The sequence below is a fragment of the Bombyx mandarina genome, chromosome 11 (assembly GCF_030267445.1).
Source record: "Bombyx mandarina strain Sakado chromosome 11, ASM3026744v2".
Lineage (NCBI taxonomy): Eukaryota > Metazoa > Arthropoda > Insecta > Lepidoptera > Bombycidae > Bombyx > Bombyx mandarina.
The window spans coordinates 12,489,945-12,505,858 of record NC_143218.1 but is presented as its reverse complement, the minus strand read 5'-3'; the positions used below and the strand labels follow the sequence as shown (position 1 = coordinate 12,505,858).

Sequence of the window (15,914 nt, the reverse complement as noted above, 5' to 3'; positions counted from 1 at the left end):
CCAGTAACCACTTAACATCAGGTGGGCTGTGAGTTCGTCCACCCATATAAGCAATAAAAAAATAAAAAATAAAAAAGAATTTGACGATCACAGATCGAAGTTTTATAACTAATTAGCGAATTAAAACGCGGTTTCGTCTCTCAGTGGGCGATAGCATTCCTGTTTCTCGTAACTCTTAAATATTTGTTTAGCTGTAATACGTTCGCTCGGTCTTTTTTGGAGAAAAACATCGGTAGGTTCAAACAATACCCTTTTAAAGTCTCGCATAAAGTATTATTCATCTTTCGAATCATCTAGTGAGGAAGTGAGGCGATTTCTAGGTCAGATGGTGGCTATGATGGTAGGATAGAGATGAGGGGAATCTCTTTGACCCTCAGAGCACGGAACAAACTCACACAAATCTCTTCAATGGATTGAAATTAAGTTAAATTCAGTGTGAAAGACACTGGATAGTTCTTCAGATATTAAGGGTCGAAAGTTTGTTTCAAGCCATATTCAAGAGAAGCTCGCACTGTATTGCAATCTAAATCAGTTTCCTCTTAATATTTTTTCATTTTGTCATATTTTATATTGATTTGACGTTTCGAATTCAATTTAAATAGTTTGCAAGTAACTATTTACATCTACATTATAAAGTAAATACGTATTTGTCGATGTAATTACATTGAAATGAAAACATAGAACGCAGGTTAACTCAAGGTATAACAATTTAATTGTGCATATTTCAACGATTATGTTAAGTGAGTATAATTCATATATTGTTTCGTATAAGCAATAACGTTACGTAAATTTCATTAATAGAGCACATGTTTTAATTGTCCTGGATTACGCGTCACACATTGATTCGGCAGCGATCTTTGTGTAGATGGGTATTGAAGACATAAATAGACCAGCCTAATTTTCATTGTGTCCATTTCGAGTAATACGGCTTCTTTATGTAAAACGCTTGTTTGGTCGCATGACGAATTACTTCTGCCAAGGTCCACTTGAAAACTTCCTTGAAATGTGATTTGTAACTAATTGTAAACAAATAATTTCATGCGTCATTGGTGTTTCGATTTTTTGAAGTGAAACTTCTTTACAATCGTTGTGATTTCAAACTTGATGTAACGAAAAAATAAGTCCAAAGAGATACAAACACATAAATGTGTAGGATTCAGCCGGAGAGAGAATGAGATAGAACACATTAGACGTTCTCGGTCTCCTCTTTGTGCGACTTCGTAGCATCCCCACTATCGTCTACTAAACATTGTCCATATGTATGCTCCTGTGTAGCGGGATAGTCAATATATCTATATCTTATTTATAAGTTTCACTTCTACCGTGTGTGACTTGCACACACACACACACACCCTTATTTTTCTACTTTTCAAAAATATAATTAAATTATGATGGATAAATAAAAAATAATAATTAATCAGTACAAAATTGTTTTATTGGATTAGATATGGTCTAGGTTTGTTCAGTTCTTTCACTTGAGGGCGACGAATGGAGCAGAAGCATAGGGTGCTGCGATGTAAGGAGCAGAAGCATAGGGTGCTGCGATGTAAGGAGCAGAAGCCGCAATATACGGCGATGCTGCATAAGGAGCTGCGTAGCGAGCGTATGTAGGAACAACCGGAGCAGCTGCAGCTACGTACGGTGCTGCCGCTGGGGCTACTAGTCTGGCAGCTGGAGCGAAGCTGTATGAAGCAGGGGCAGCTACCAAAGGAGCAGCGCCAGCAACTAGACCGTTGAAGTTTCTAGAAACGTACTGGGAGCTTGTGGCAGTGACGACCGGAGCGGGGGCTGCTACAAGGGGTGCTGGGGCTGCTAACAGAGGCGCTGAAGCTGCCACCAGAGGTGCTGGAGCTGCCAAGATGGCGCTGGGTTTGGCTGACGCCAATGCGACGGTGGCGAGGAAAAATACCTGTATCCGTAAAGAAAACTTGATTTAAATTATGTTTAAGTATAGCAAAACTCAATGAGTATTGTATTCGATCAACAAATTTAAGTAATAGATATTTTAGAGAAAAATAATGCTAAATAAAAAAATTACTTACGATTTTGTACATTTTTGTAAGTTTGTGTTGTTTGTTCTGAGTGAACAGAAGATGCGAGTGATGTCCAATGTTTGGTGACATTACCTTTTATACTCTGGCGGTGTAAGATTCACCTTGTATTGAGTTTCGTCAGAGGCATGCAACGTCTCGAGACTCCGATCACGAACGGGGGCGCACGTAACATCCAATGTACTGGACACACGCAAATGGTTAGCTCGGCTAGTTTTTTGGCAATAAACAGCTATCACATTGCGATCGAAATAATTATATTCATTGTTCAAGTGTTCAAATGTATTATAAAAAAGTTTTGATTAAATTTTTTGATATGCTAAATCATTCTTAATCATCAATTTAATATATAATATATAAAAATGAATTGCTGTTCGTTAGTCTCGCTAAAACTCGAGAACGGCTTCACCGATTTGGCTAATTTTGGTCTTGAATTATTTGTGGAAGTCCAGAGAAGGTTCAAAAGGTAGATAAATATCAAAATGCTCGGAATTAAATGAAAGTAACGATTTTGTTTTTCCTTTGATGTGTCCCCCGTCGGACGGATACCTTTGTTTTATTTCAAGTTTATTTTATATAAATTTTAGGTCTTTTATTTATCGATTGAGGCACTACGAAGTCTGCCGGATTAGCTAGTTATGGTATATTTTAGTTTTGTGTTTAGTTCATTTCTGTAATTCACATAAATTATGTAAATGACTACAGCAATGGCAGAGCCAAGCCGCTGTCCACCGTTATGTACTCTCCACAAGCATCGTTTGAAAAGTGATCATAATAATAATATTAAGATAAGTAAATCTATTATTCCGGCTTTATCTAGCAACTAGCGACTTGCCCTCGCTTCGCTTCGGAAACATTAAAACACACATGAAACAAAAAAAAAGAAAAAAGTAGCTTATGTTCATCAGGGACAATGTCGGCATCTAATGGAAAAAGAATTTTTCAAATCGGTCCAGTAGTTTCGGAGCCTATTCGAAACAAACAAACAAACAAATCTTTCCTCTTTATAATATTAGTATAGATTTACAATTTTAAACCATTTCCCACTTAGTTTTAAAGCTGCTACCGGAGCTTATCAATATTAAAACGAGGATGCCGTCACGGTATGACATCAGGTCAAAGTGTCAAAGAAATAAAGCAGTAATGTACAGAGCACGAAGGTCTACCTGCGGCTCTTTGAAATATTATTTGTGACTCTCGATAAATGTACTCGAGTTTCCGTTTTAATTTTTGTGTTATTATATTTTTAAAAAATATTAACGTTCCATATGTGTTTCAAAATCAATAAATCAATTCAATACCTGAAAGAATTACTGAGAAGTGCTGTCACCAATTATTACCAATCAGTCACCGAATTTTAAATAATTATCAAAACAAGTAAAATAAATTTGTTTAATTATTAATATTTCAATTTTTTAAACACATAATTTGTACTTTTATGTGTATGTTTGCAACATATATAAATTCTGTAAAAAAAATAATTTTTGCATACTTTTTATTACGTATTTAATTGCGGCTGCAGAATAATTTAAAATAAAAAAAAAATGATCTGAGTATCAAGGAGTTTCGTCCCCCTGGTATTACTGGTGGAGTTTTCTTTTCATAACATGATCTTTTTTCTAGTTTTTTATTGCATTGACTAGTGAATGAATTCGTGGCATAGTGTTAAATGGATACTGGAGCCACAGACGTGAGATATAAGACCTATATACATTATACATATGTCTCGATTGTATAAAAAAATACCACTATGTCACCCCTAAAATATTATTTGGTTTGCTTCCTTCTGCTTCTAATAAGCGTGGTGAAACATTACGCTTACAACACTTTACAACAGCAATAATGGGCTCAATTACAATTAGTTAAATTCGATGGATTCAAATGAAGAAAGGGGAAAATTAACTAAAAATCTGGCCTGATGTTTATGGGCTACACTAAAAGCTATAGGAAGGACGGTTACCTGATCAACCCATGTAGACGAAGCAATCAATGCAACGTACATCTATTGGTTTCAATTCGTATTCTTTGTTTTCCTTTTACAAACCTTTTCTCCTTGCCTTTTCCTTTTCTTTTAGATTTTTTCTTTTGCAAGCATTTCTTTTATTATAAACTAGCTGACCCGGCAGACTTCGTAATGCCTCAATCGATAAATAAAAGACCTAAACTTTTGCATAAAATAAACTTAAAACAAAAAAATGAAAAACAAAATTGTTATTTATATTTAATTCCGAGCAATTTCATATTTATCTACCTTTTAAACCTTCTCTGGATTTCCACAAATAATTCAAGACCAAAATTAGCCAAATCGGTCCAGCCGTACAACGAACAGCAATTCATTTTTATATAACTATAGATTAGAGCCACGTTCTCTTATCTAACAGACATAAATTTTTACTTGTGAGCTCAGTTTTTATGAAAATGTATTTTTATGGTAAGCATGACCTGAATCGATCGAATCGAAGGATTTCCTTCAGATAAGGAATTCTTGTCAACAGTACAGAGACGAAATGCCCACTGAGTTTCTCGCTGGATCTCTCTAGTGGGTCGCGATTCCGATCCGGTGGTAGATTCTGCGAAGCACTGCTCTTGTTACGGACATGAAATTTTGCGCATTGAATTATGAGAACCCATTCATTGTAAGTGTAATCTTTTTTTTTTTAATTTATAACTTTCGTGACTTTTTGCGAAAACTGAAACCGGTAGAAATAAAAATTTCAAATTTTATTTAGCAAGAATGCCAGTGGGTATATTGTTATATTAGCATTACAATGCTCCATCATTTATGCCGGCGGACACAAAATCTACGTGAAACGTGTCTTATTTTGCAGACTGACCGTTGTAATCGCTGTGAAGGTTTCATCTATACATATAAATATGATTGGAGTGTCTGTTTGTAATATTGAAATAGCCTCTTTTTACTACATGCATTATGAATATATAGACGGTACATACACCAAAATATTTTTTTTTACAATTTTTGTCTGTCTGTCTGTTTGTTCCGGCTAATCACTGGAACGGCTGGACTGATTTTGACAGAACTTTCACTAATAGGTAGCTGATGATATAAGGAGTAATTTAGACTACTTTTTTTAGACTAGCTTCACCTCGCGGTTTCACCCGCGGTACGACAAATACCGCGGGTAACATCTCGGAACTCGACTATTATTAATAAAATTTAATGTTTCCGAAGCGAAACGAAGGCGGGTCGCTAGTTTAATAATACATTTAAATGACACCTAACTGAGATTATACTAGTATGTGTCAAATTCAACATTAATAGCGTTTCAGAAATGTTAAGTTCGATATTTTAGTACAAAGGTAAATACAATTGAATATTTTGGGGGTTGTGGTACCTAGCCGTTCGGACTCACAAGACCTCCTATTTTAATGTAATCTAAAATATAACGATTCCTAAAATCCAGTTTCACACTATAAAACATTTTCTGTGTATTCGACGAGGGTACGGAACATACCCTCACCGTGGTGACGTCTGCATGTATGGAGCCGGCAATGTCGTCCCAAAAAATAGCAGAGCAACTTGGATACAATGCTCGTCAGAGATTTCTTTCCGCCAAAAAATGACCACACGTCATCGTTTTTATACAAGTCTTTTAGGGGGCTGGGTGTACAACTTTTCAACAAGCTCCCACTAAACGTTCAATTACCTGTTCATAGATTTAAGAAAACTGTCACTACCTGTTCATAGATTTAAGAAAACTGTCAAGGAACGTTTGTGCAACAAGGCATATTATAAAGTTAAGGATTATTTACTAGATGGCACTACGTGGGAATGAGGCGCTCGCTCCTGGCCTTTTCATTTTTCATTATTATTATATTTTTTTTAATTGTATTTTTTTGACTTGTTTTTTCCTATATTGTAAATATTTTTATTTATTTAAAAAAAGAAAACATTTGAGAAAAAACAAAAAAAAAGCCCGCTGAGTTTGTTTCGCCGGTTCTTCTCAGGACTGTGCCTTTTTTTGGAACCGGTGGTAGAGTTAGCATTGTTATTTGTATTTTGACATTCAACAAGTGTGTCATACTGACATCTAAGTTGAAATAAATGATTTTGAATTTGAATTTGACATGATAAGTTTCACTCGAAGCAGAAATAGGTACTAAAGGTTATTAGAAGAAAAATATCACATTAAATGGGTTACGAGGTGGGGTACGAGTTCACGACAAAATTAGTTTTAAGTAGTTAGGCGAACTCATTAAAATAATAACATGAATTTCCTCGTTTATCTTGAGGTTGAAGTCTCAATTACATGAGAGAGAACTCTTCAAGTCGGAACAAATTAATACAAACAAACCTATCATGAAACATTTAAGATGGGGCGAGTACCCTAAAATAACAATTGGATGTTAATTAATTAAATACTAACACGGACTATTGAAATGTATTATTTTTAAGTACGTTTGTAATTTTATGATTTTTATCTGAAATCCTTAAGTACTTATCACTGATTTCACATTTAAAATTGTTTCTCTACATGTAGTTCTAGCCTTAAGGGCACCACTCCGTGATATTTACCACAACGAAAATATTTAAGCAGTGCTTATACGTTCCGTTTTAGATAATGTGTCCTATAACGCGCAATTGACTCAGCTCGTAGGCATTGTATAATAAAGGCGTGGGTTTCGACACAGTACCTATACATTATACCTATTAGCTACCTAGACTTTGTCTCGTTTCTGCTTAACAATAAATTAGTCTTGACGCAAAAGCAAAACCCACACGATACAAATTTAGATTTTTGTTAAGTAATTTATTTACATAAATACTAACAATTATCATGTTTTCTTTTTTTAATTCTAATACATTACTTAAACATACGCTGAACTATTATGTACATTGTGCTTATAGTTAACAGGTGATAACAATTGCTCTAAAAGTAAAATGGACTAAACCTTTGGTGGTTTTTGATGTGTTCCCGATAGCGGTCTAAAAGTAGTCGGTTCGGCATTCTTGTTCAAAGGTTTTGGGTTTTGTGAAAGAACACTTCTCGTGGCGATGGCAGCTTTGTGCCCGTACGTGTGTGCCGGTCTCTTGAGTTGACGTATCCTCAAAGACGTTGGAACTTCTCTTATTATGACTTTCGAACTAGGCTCCGCTGCGAAGCCGTATATGTGTTTTATTATTTTAATGTGACGGTGTGGCTGTTGTCTTGTAGCCGGTGGTGGCGCTATGTATGCCAGAGGGATGGGTACCACTTCGACTGACGTCTTAAGTTTCTGGGGTGCATCCTTGATATGGTAATGCACGTGTTGCGACCAGCCTTGTGGCTTTGGTTGTTGTGGCCAGGGTCGTACAGGGGTAGTAGTACTCGAAGATTGTCCTGTTGCTTCTGCTTGTGGTAAAGGCTGTCGTTGTGGTAAAACTCCGTTACAACGCTTACATCCTTGGAACTGCGGAAGTTGAGGTTGTGGTAAAGGCAGTCCGTATTGCTTAAAATTCACATTTTCGTTCGAAGGTAAAGCTTGTACAAAACTATTATCACTGTTCGACGGAACAGGCGTCGTTTCCGGTTCCCTCACAGTCGTGGTAGCTTCTGTTATTCGTGTTGTTGGCACAGGAGTTGTCGTTTCTTTCGGTTTCTCTTCAGGAACATTAACTGGTTGCTCTGGTTGTATGTACCCAAAACCAGGTGGGAATCCGAACGGATAAGGAGGCAATAAAATCGTTGCCACTGGTGCAGCAGCATGAGCTGTCGCAACTGCTATAGCAACGTTAGGTTGTTGCGTGGCATCGGGTGTTGGTTGAACGGGATTTGCTGGTGCTGGAGTATTATTCGGTACTGGAGACACAAAAACGGCATGTTGTGGTGTAAAAACAGGTTGCTGTGGTGGCACATGTATAAATTGTTGTGGTGGCGATGCTAACACGGGTGGTGGTTGAGCTTGTAATACTACAGGAGGTGGCGCAGGCGCTGGTATAAAGACTTGGTTTGGTTGTGGCACCGGGACGACAGCTGGAGGTGGTGGTGCAGGAGCGGGGACCAGTACCTGAGGAGGTGCTGCTACTAAGCGATTAAACGTCCTCTCAAAGTACTGTGAGCTTGCAGACGTTACGACCGGTCCCGTTGCCGGAGCATGACCGATACCAGAACCGTCCACGTGTGTAAAGACAGCCAGGGCTATTATTACCTGAAAAATTAACAGCTATTAAAATAAATTTAATGTAAATTCATTACTCGACTCGTTTTTGTCAAAATTACGCTGATGATTTACGGTAAATTATTAAATATCGTCATTACCTGGTGCAGCATCGTGAGGTCGCCTCGCATGACCACTATGAAAATTATAATGCCGGTGCTAGAAAATGGACTCCTCGTTTATATATAGGTGTAACAAATTTTGCATCGTGGTGTGGCAACGTGGCGGGTGTCGCGGAATACTTAATGGTACAATATGTAAGGACGCGAACCTTGATGGCTACAAAAATCGTATTGAAAACGCCCAACGAATAATAATACTTGGTAGCCCATTGGGAAAGTACCGTTGTATGTGTTGGCAATGGCTATAACGATTTTGTTAATTGCAATATTATTTCCTATCAGATAAATCGACGAAAAAGAGCCTCTCTCAAGCGTATTGGTCTAATCTTCCTCGTGTCTGACTAACTAATGCTTGAAGACGCAAACATTGGCTGCTCTTGAGACACTGTACGTGCTCAGATTGTTACAATAAGGTACGCCTATAGCACTTAATAGTTGGTAATAGAATAGACAGTGAAATTTTCGTGTACTATAAATTAGTTTTAATAAGCTGGATAAGCTAATTAATGTAATTAACGACTTTTAAAGATTTGTTGTTCATGATATTTTATTTTGGTAGTTTGACATTTTATTTTGCTATTATATCTTCTGTAATGTTGCAAGGTGTTTAAGTATGTAATATTATGTTTTGTCGAATTGCGAGTTTAAATAAAAATTAATGTGTATTTTGGTTTATATTTAAATTGTGAGTCGAAATGCTTGTTTAAATTGTTTGCGGGATTTACTAAATAGAAAAATTCGACAAATGACGCCCTTTTCAGTTCAGTTCGTTTTCTTCAGCTCATATTATGTACGTAATGTGAAGTGTCTCACTATTAGTTTGTAAGCGATGTACTAAGTGTGCTCTTGGTATAGCTGTCGTGTTTTATCCCATTTTTTTTTACGAGCGTTAGCCAAAAACTATTTAAAAACATTAGCAAGCTAGAATCTAATTTCGAATAAGAGGAATAACTGCGAATAAGAGGTCGGTCACTAGTAAAGTGAAATGTGGTTGAAGATTTTAAATTAACTAGTGGGGGCCACTAGTTGAAATTCGACTATAATTAATTGAAATTATAAGTTTAAGCATTATTATGGTTCTATTGTCAAACACTATTATGATCCGATAATATTCACAGAATTGACCAAAACTGCACTAATATTAAATACAAATAATATTAATCTATTCTCAATTCGACCACAGACTTTAAGCAATTACAAAAGTTTTCCAATTGATAATAAACAAAGAGTAATTTTTTCATGTATCGGTTGTGTCAAATACATGGTAGTGTGTGTAATGTTTTCTTTATTGATTTAATGTATCTTTTATGCATTATTTAAAAAAAATGTTAGCATTGTGCACTTCTTCTCTATATTTTCTATAAGTGTGGAAAATTTCATATTCCTCCGTCTGCGCAATTTTTGTAAAAAGGGATACAAAGTTTTTGCTTCACGTATTAATATATAGATTCTTAGATAGTTTAAAAAAAAGTTAGGTGCGTAAAAATTTGTACGCTTTTATATTTTTTTATTACTCTAAGTATTTTTATGCACTATATTCGATGCAGATTAATGAAAAATAGTATTAAAAATTAAAATTTGGTTTTTTGTGTATGATTTATACCTACGTTCCAAAGTCGCTTATTCGAATGATTTGAACTTGGTTGACTAACTATATTATAAACTCAACGTGTGACGTATGAGTAGTATCAACAAAAAGGTTTTTTTTGTATAGCCGGTACCAATGCCGATAAACAAGGATAATAAATAATACAGGAAACATTAATTTTTAAGCGCCTAATGGAAATGTCGTTCAAAAGTTTTACGCGATCAATGCTATGCGTTTGGTAGACTAATAAATAAATGGAAATTTGGTAGACAGATTCCGCAATAAACGTCTATAATTGGATTGGCAAGTTCAAGATCTCGATCGATTTTTCTATTTTAAACTTTTAAATTGGTAAACAAGAAATTTTACCCGCTGAGAAGATCCGGCGAGAAACTCAGCGGGCGGATAGACTATGATACCTCCCAATTGCTTATTCGCCTACCTCAAAATACAATGCAATATTGGTTTGCGGCAATAGGTAATAAGATCGTTGCATCCAGTGCGAGTTTTCAACAAAACTTGTCAAAGTAGTATTTAAAAAGAAAGTAACCCGTTTTGTTTTCTGTTTTTCCGAAATTTCGTCGTTTGGATTAAATATATGTTTACAGTACAGCAGTCTGTTTTTGTATCGGAAAAGCACCCGGTAATAACTGCCCATGAACATAACCAGAAGGGCAACGGCATTGACACCGTCCTCGGAAAACGTGAAGGAGAAATCTCAACAGATTTGTAATTCATTCGTGAAGCAGCTGCTCTTGAGCTGTTCGGTCTCCTTCGGAGGCGCTCGGGCGCTGTTAGCAAATCCCACCCCTTCTGGCTGAGCCTTTGCTCGCCCTCCTGTCCTGGTGAAACTGGAAAGGCCTCCGGGCCGCCAGTAAACCTTCAATAGTAAAAAATAAAATTTGTAATACGGTTCTCGTCTTCTTCAGAATACTTCACCGCAGAAACGGGTAAGGGTAGACGGTTAGATAATTTAGAAGTACAATTTAAAATAAATACATATCGAAGGGTGAAATGCTATTTTGATTTTAATTTTTTTTATTCCTTAGATGGGTGGACGAGCTCAGAGCCCACCTGATGTTAAGTGGTTACTGGAGCCTATAGACATCTACGACGTAAATGCGCCACCCACCTTGAGATATAAGCTCTAAGGTCTCAGTATAGTTACAATGGCTGCCCCACCCTTCAAACCGAAACGCATTACTGCTTCACGCCAGAAATAAGCGGGGTGGTGGTACTTACCCGTGCGGGCTCACAAGAGGTCATACCACCAGAGGTCATACCACCACCACATACCAGAGGTCATATCAGTAATTAGTTTAAGTGAAATTTCGCTTAATACGCGACACTTATCTTTGTAATTAATTTATTTGATATTATCATCACCAGTTCGATGATTTTAATTGAGCTTCAATTAAGTTTACTTCATTCAAATAACTGAAGAAGTTTTTTTTGTTATGATATTTTTTCTAAATTTAGAAATTTTAAAAGGCTCTCCTTTTACCCCTCGAAATACCAATACATAAATATTTAAGACTTTTTAAATAAAAAAACATTATCTGTTAATCTTCTCAATTGAATTAAAATGCTTTAAAAGTTTTCCTTTTTATTTTCTGCTGATAACTAAAATAAGATATATTTACGTTTAACATGTTGCTTTGAGATACCACTGACGACTATTTGTTATAATAACGTTTTGCTATTAAATTCAATAAGGAAAATAAATAAAAAAGTTTTTATTATTATTTATTACTTAGATGGATGGACCAACTCACAGCCTACCTGGTGTTAAGTGGTTACCGGAGCCCACAGACATCTACAACGTAAATGCGCCGTAAATTGAGATATGAGTTCTAAGGTCTCAAGTATAGTTACATGCAATGCAATTAATAAAGCTCTTTTTTTTTCATTGCACATCTTTAAACATTTATTAATAAAATGAAATAAAAAGTTGATAAAAAAACCAAAACGAATTACATCTTAACTAAAGTAACCACTACATTAAAGTAAATTACATTAAGGCTGATTTTAATTCACTTCATAATATAGACAGCGGCTGTTTATGCACCAGGGTACGATCGTCTTCCTACAACGCCAACAAAATAGAATATCTCAAGCACAACCGCATAGTGTTGATATTAGACTTTAGGAACGTATGCTGAACTCAAATAATTAATAACATAGAAAACGTTTTTATTTATTTATATCCTAGCGTGTAGATGAGCTCTCCGGGCTCAAACCCCAAGTGTTACTAGTACTGGCCCTAGCAAGAGCAGTGCTTCGCAAAATCTACCACCGGATCAGAAACGCGACCCACTGAGAAGATCCGGTGTGAAACCCAGTGGGCTGTGTCTATGGATTAATTTACTCGCCGAGCCCTTCGTCGCAAGCGACGGGTTCGGCCACGACGGTGATCGGTGCTTGAGGTACCTAAAAGCACCGTTAATGGATCGGGAGGATCCGTAATGACGTGTTTAGGGCGAAGAAAACGTAATATCCTTTAATTAATGTAACAATTAAGAAATAACGAAAAGGAACGAACAGAATCATTAACTTTTCATAGAGTAACATTTAGCTTCGTGAATGTGGATAATATATATTATATATATATATATCCTCTATAGACTATATAGAGGCCATGATATAATATGGTTTAATAAAAACTTATAATTGCTTTATTACTTATCGCACGGCATACTATAAGCTTGCACGGATATGTAACACCATACTTCGCATTATTGCCGTGAAGTAGCCATGTTACATTATAGTATATATATATATAACCGGCGTGGTTTGGGTGGTATTACCTATATAATATAATGTAGTGATTATGGTCTAAAGGATAAGACGTCCGATGCATTCGTATCAAGCGATGCAACTGTGGCGGTATTGAAATCCCGCAGGCAAGTATGAAATTATCTATTAAACTGCGTCATTAACAAATGTTCACGATTGACTTCCATGGCCGAATCAATAGCATCGTGTAATAAAAATCTTGTGAGTCCGCACAGGTAGGTGCCACCACACTGCCTATTTCTGCAGTGATGCGTTTCAATTCGAAGTGTGGGTGGCATCATTTACGTTGTTAATGTACGCTCCGGTAACCTTAACACCAGGTGGTGTACTGGTGGTGTGTTACTGGTGGTAGGACCTCTTGGGAGTCCGCACGGATAGGTACCACCACCCCGCCTATTTCCGCCGTGAAGCAGTAATGCGTTTCGGTTCGAAGGGTGGTGTAGCCATTGTAACTATACTGAGACCTTAGAACTTATATCTCAAGGTGGGTGGCGCATTTACGTTGTAGATGTCTATGGGTTCCAGTAACCACTTCACATCAGGTGGGCTGTGAGCTCGTCCATCCATCTAAGCAATAAAAAAATAAAAATAAAAAGGTAGGCTCTGAGATTATCTACCCATCTAAGCAATAATAAAAAAACCACTGAGACTTCGATACAGACTTCACGTGTCAAGGACTCTTACAGCCCCATAGCGCTAGGTAGTCCATAGACACAGCCCACTGAGTTTCTCGTCGGATCTTCTCAGTGGGTCGCGTTTCCGATCCGGTGGTAGATTCTGCGAAGCACTGCTCTTGCTAGGGTCAGTATTAGCATCACTCCGGTTTGAGCGCCGTGAGCTCACCTACTAGTTAAGGTTACGCTGAAATAGCCTCTCAAGGCTATCAGCTTAGGTGGGGAAAAAAGTGCTAGTGCACCAATATATGCCATTAAAATAATACTAAGTACATTAATAATTTTGGTAATCGTATACCACCTACATTACGCTTTCTAGGAACCTTCCGGTAAGTCGGTTCATGTTAAGTGCTCATTTAAGCTGTTCACAGTAAATGTGAACTATAACATTTTATGACGAAACCATGACCTTTAATATGTTCTAATGCCATGTGTATTACGCATTTATAGCCCTTTAATATTCTAAGCAGGCGTACATGTTTACCATTTTCCTTATGTGTGGGAATTTGAGATTTTTTTTGAAGGTGGGGTTGCTGTAAGGGCCGCGTCCTTTCCTTGGTAAGAGGCTGAGCTCGAGCTTGAGGGCACCCACTAGAGAGAAGTTTGCTAGTCGAGCACATTTGGGGCAAAGCTTACTGCTCAAGAGTAAATGTTTCGCAAGTGCATTGACTAATCTATCGGAATCTTGAGCCGCTAAGATCTGGCGGGAAACTCAACAGACTGATGTTATGGTCACGTCGGACTCTTCAACGAGCTCGATTGAGTACGATGATCTGGATTTGCTAATTTTAGGAATAGCCGCCTAAACCTGCAACCTATCAATCACTAACGACCAATAGAACCGAGACCGGATTTGATGGATCCGTTGAGATGGGTCTAAGGCGACAATAGAGTTAGGTCGGGGCGTTTTGACTTTAAGTTAGCGGCAGCTAAAATAAGGGGCTTATCACGTTAACGACCCGAAAAAGCGTTTCGTTGCTGTCTTCAGCTACTGATTGAGTCTGCTCGATTTGATTACGATTACATAAGTATATGTTGCTAAGATGTAATTTTTTTTTTATTTCTTAGATCGTTTATTAATAATAAAAAATAATTGTTAAGTACCATTTCCATTGCAATGTTGATGGACTACATATTTGAACCGGTTCAACTATTAATAGAGTTGTTTTGTTTTATTACTGGTATTTAAATAGAACAACTCTCAATAACCATAAAGAACAAGTCCGCAATAAAAGTCGTTTAGTATATCAATCGGTAAGAAACGTTTTATTCATGATTTCAGATAAACAGGATTTTGCGGTCTGGTATTAAACGGCAACATAGCCGGCAGGGGCAGCGAGATAGGGGGCCGAAGCTACCAGAGGGGCAGATGGAGCGACATAGGCAGCTGAAGCGACCGCCGGTGCGACATAAGCGGCAGGGGCAGCAACGTATGCAGCTAATCCGTTGTTGATGCGATGGTAGTATTGAGAGCTGGTTGCAGTTACCACTGCAGGTGCCGCCACCAATGGTGCGCTCAATAGTGTCGGCTTGGCCGCGGCGATGGCGACCAGCGCAGAGATGACTAAGATCTGAGAGAGAAAATAACGGAAAGCTGATTAACTGGTACTTAGCTGGTACTTAATTGGTACTTAGCTGGTACTTAACTTTTTAATATTTTGCCTATAATAAAAAAGCAATAATTTGGATCAATGATTCGAAAAATATAATAAAACTTGAATTAAATTCAGAAGTGCTTATAGCGCAATGGCACTGTTAGTCATATGTACCGCAATTGTATATTTCCGCCGTATTTTATATTTCCAAAGTGGCACGTAACGTGAAAGACGATGAAGATGTTTTAACATTAAATGTGCCAGAAAAAAGTACAAGAAACTTTTATAAAAGTACTCACAATTTTCATCATTTTGTTAGAAGCTGATTGTGATGAATCAGGAATGCTTTTGGTCGGCTGTTGTGAGCATTATATAGGAGAAGACAAACGTCCGTGGCGCAATAGCAGCCCTCGCGGTGCGTCTCTGGCATTGGTTTACACGTGACTTGAATCAATTGGTACCTTTTAAGGATGCAACCATATTTCGTGAGCTCTCTCCTACGAATTCGTAATTAGACTTGATTGGCAAATGACCAATATTGGTAAAAGGAATCCGTTTGCATATTTTACTATGCTAAGTATCTTTGCAATTTTGGGACATTGCAGTCCCAACATAACGCAGTATACACAGTACTATACAATTTGTATACACAGTTGTATACACAGTTTACTGGTGGTAGGACCACTTGTGAGTCCGCACGGGTGGGTACCACCACCCTGTCTATTTTCTGCCGTGAAGCAGTAATGCGTTTCGGTTTGAAGAGTGGGGCAGCCGTTGTAACTATACTGATACCTTAGAACTTATATCTCAATGGGTGGCACATTTACGTCATAGATGTCTATGGGCTCCAGTAAACACTTAACGCCCACCGGCTGAGAGCTCGTCCACCCATCTAAGCAATAAAAAAAAGTACCTAAAAACGAAAATCTATC

General features: G+C 37.3%; 3 protein-coding genes across 3 annotated transcripts; all 3 read right to left on the bottom strand.

Annotated features, from left to right (window-relative positions):
- Positions 1–1,413: 1,413 nt before the first annotated feature.
- Positions 1,414–2,123, bottom strand: CPH21 (cuticular protein hypothetical 21). Its single transcript, XM_028183194.2, has 2 exons — positions 2,043–2,123; positions 1,414–1,909 (listed from the first exon to the last, which is right to left on the bottom strand). The coding sequence occupies exons 1-2, from the start codon at positions 2,121–2,123 to the stop codon at positions 1,472–1,474; spliced, it is 519 nt and encodes a 172-aa protein (XP_028038995.2). The 3' UTR covers positions 1,414–1,471.
- Positions 2,124–6,840: 4,717 nt separating this feature from the next.
- CPH22 (cuticular protein hypothetical 22) lies at positions 6,841–8,358 on the bottom strand. Its single transcript, XM_028183173.2, has 2 exons — positions 8,309–8,358; positions 6,841–8,198 (listed from the first exon to the last, which is right to left on the bottom strand). Exons 1-2 carry the CDS (start codon positions 8,336–8,338, stop codon positions 6,957–6,959), a joined length of 1,272 nt encoding a protein of 423 aa, XP_028038974.2. The 5' UTR covers positions 8,339–8,358; the 3' UTR covers positions 6,841–6,956.
- A 6,267-nt stretch (positions 8,359–14,625) lies between these two features.
- CPH23 (cuticular protein hypothetical 23) lies at positions 14,626–15,374 on the bottom strand. Its single transcript, XM_028183256.2, has 2 exons — positions 15,282–15,374; positions 14,626–14,958 (listed from the first exon to the last, which is right to left on the bottom strand). The coding sequence occupies exons 1-2, from the start codon at positions 15,291–15,293 to the stop codon at positions 14,695–14,697; spliced, it is 276 nt and encodes a 91-aa protein (XP_028039057.1). The 5' UTR covers positions 15,294–15,374; the 3' UTR covers positions 14,626–14,694.
- Positions 15,375–15,914: the final 540 nt, after the last annotated feature.

Bases quoted from the DNA above. Each gene is read 5' to 3' on its own strand.
- CPH21 (XM_028183194.2), bottom strand. From the start codon at position 2,123: ATGTCACCAAACATTGGACATCACTCGCATCTTCTGTTCACTCAGAAC. The intron at 1,910-2,042 runs GTAAGTAATTTT...TTACGGATACAG, and splicing joins TTACAAAAATGTACAAAATC to GTATTTTTCCTCGCCACCGT.
- CPH22 (XM_028183173.2), bottom strand. From the start codon at position 8,338: ATGCGAGGCGACCTCACGATGCTGCACCAG. The intron at 8,199-8,308 runs GTAATGACGATA...TTAATTTTTCAG, and splicing joins ACCTCACGATGCTGCACCAG to GTAATAATAGCCCTGGCTGT.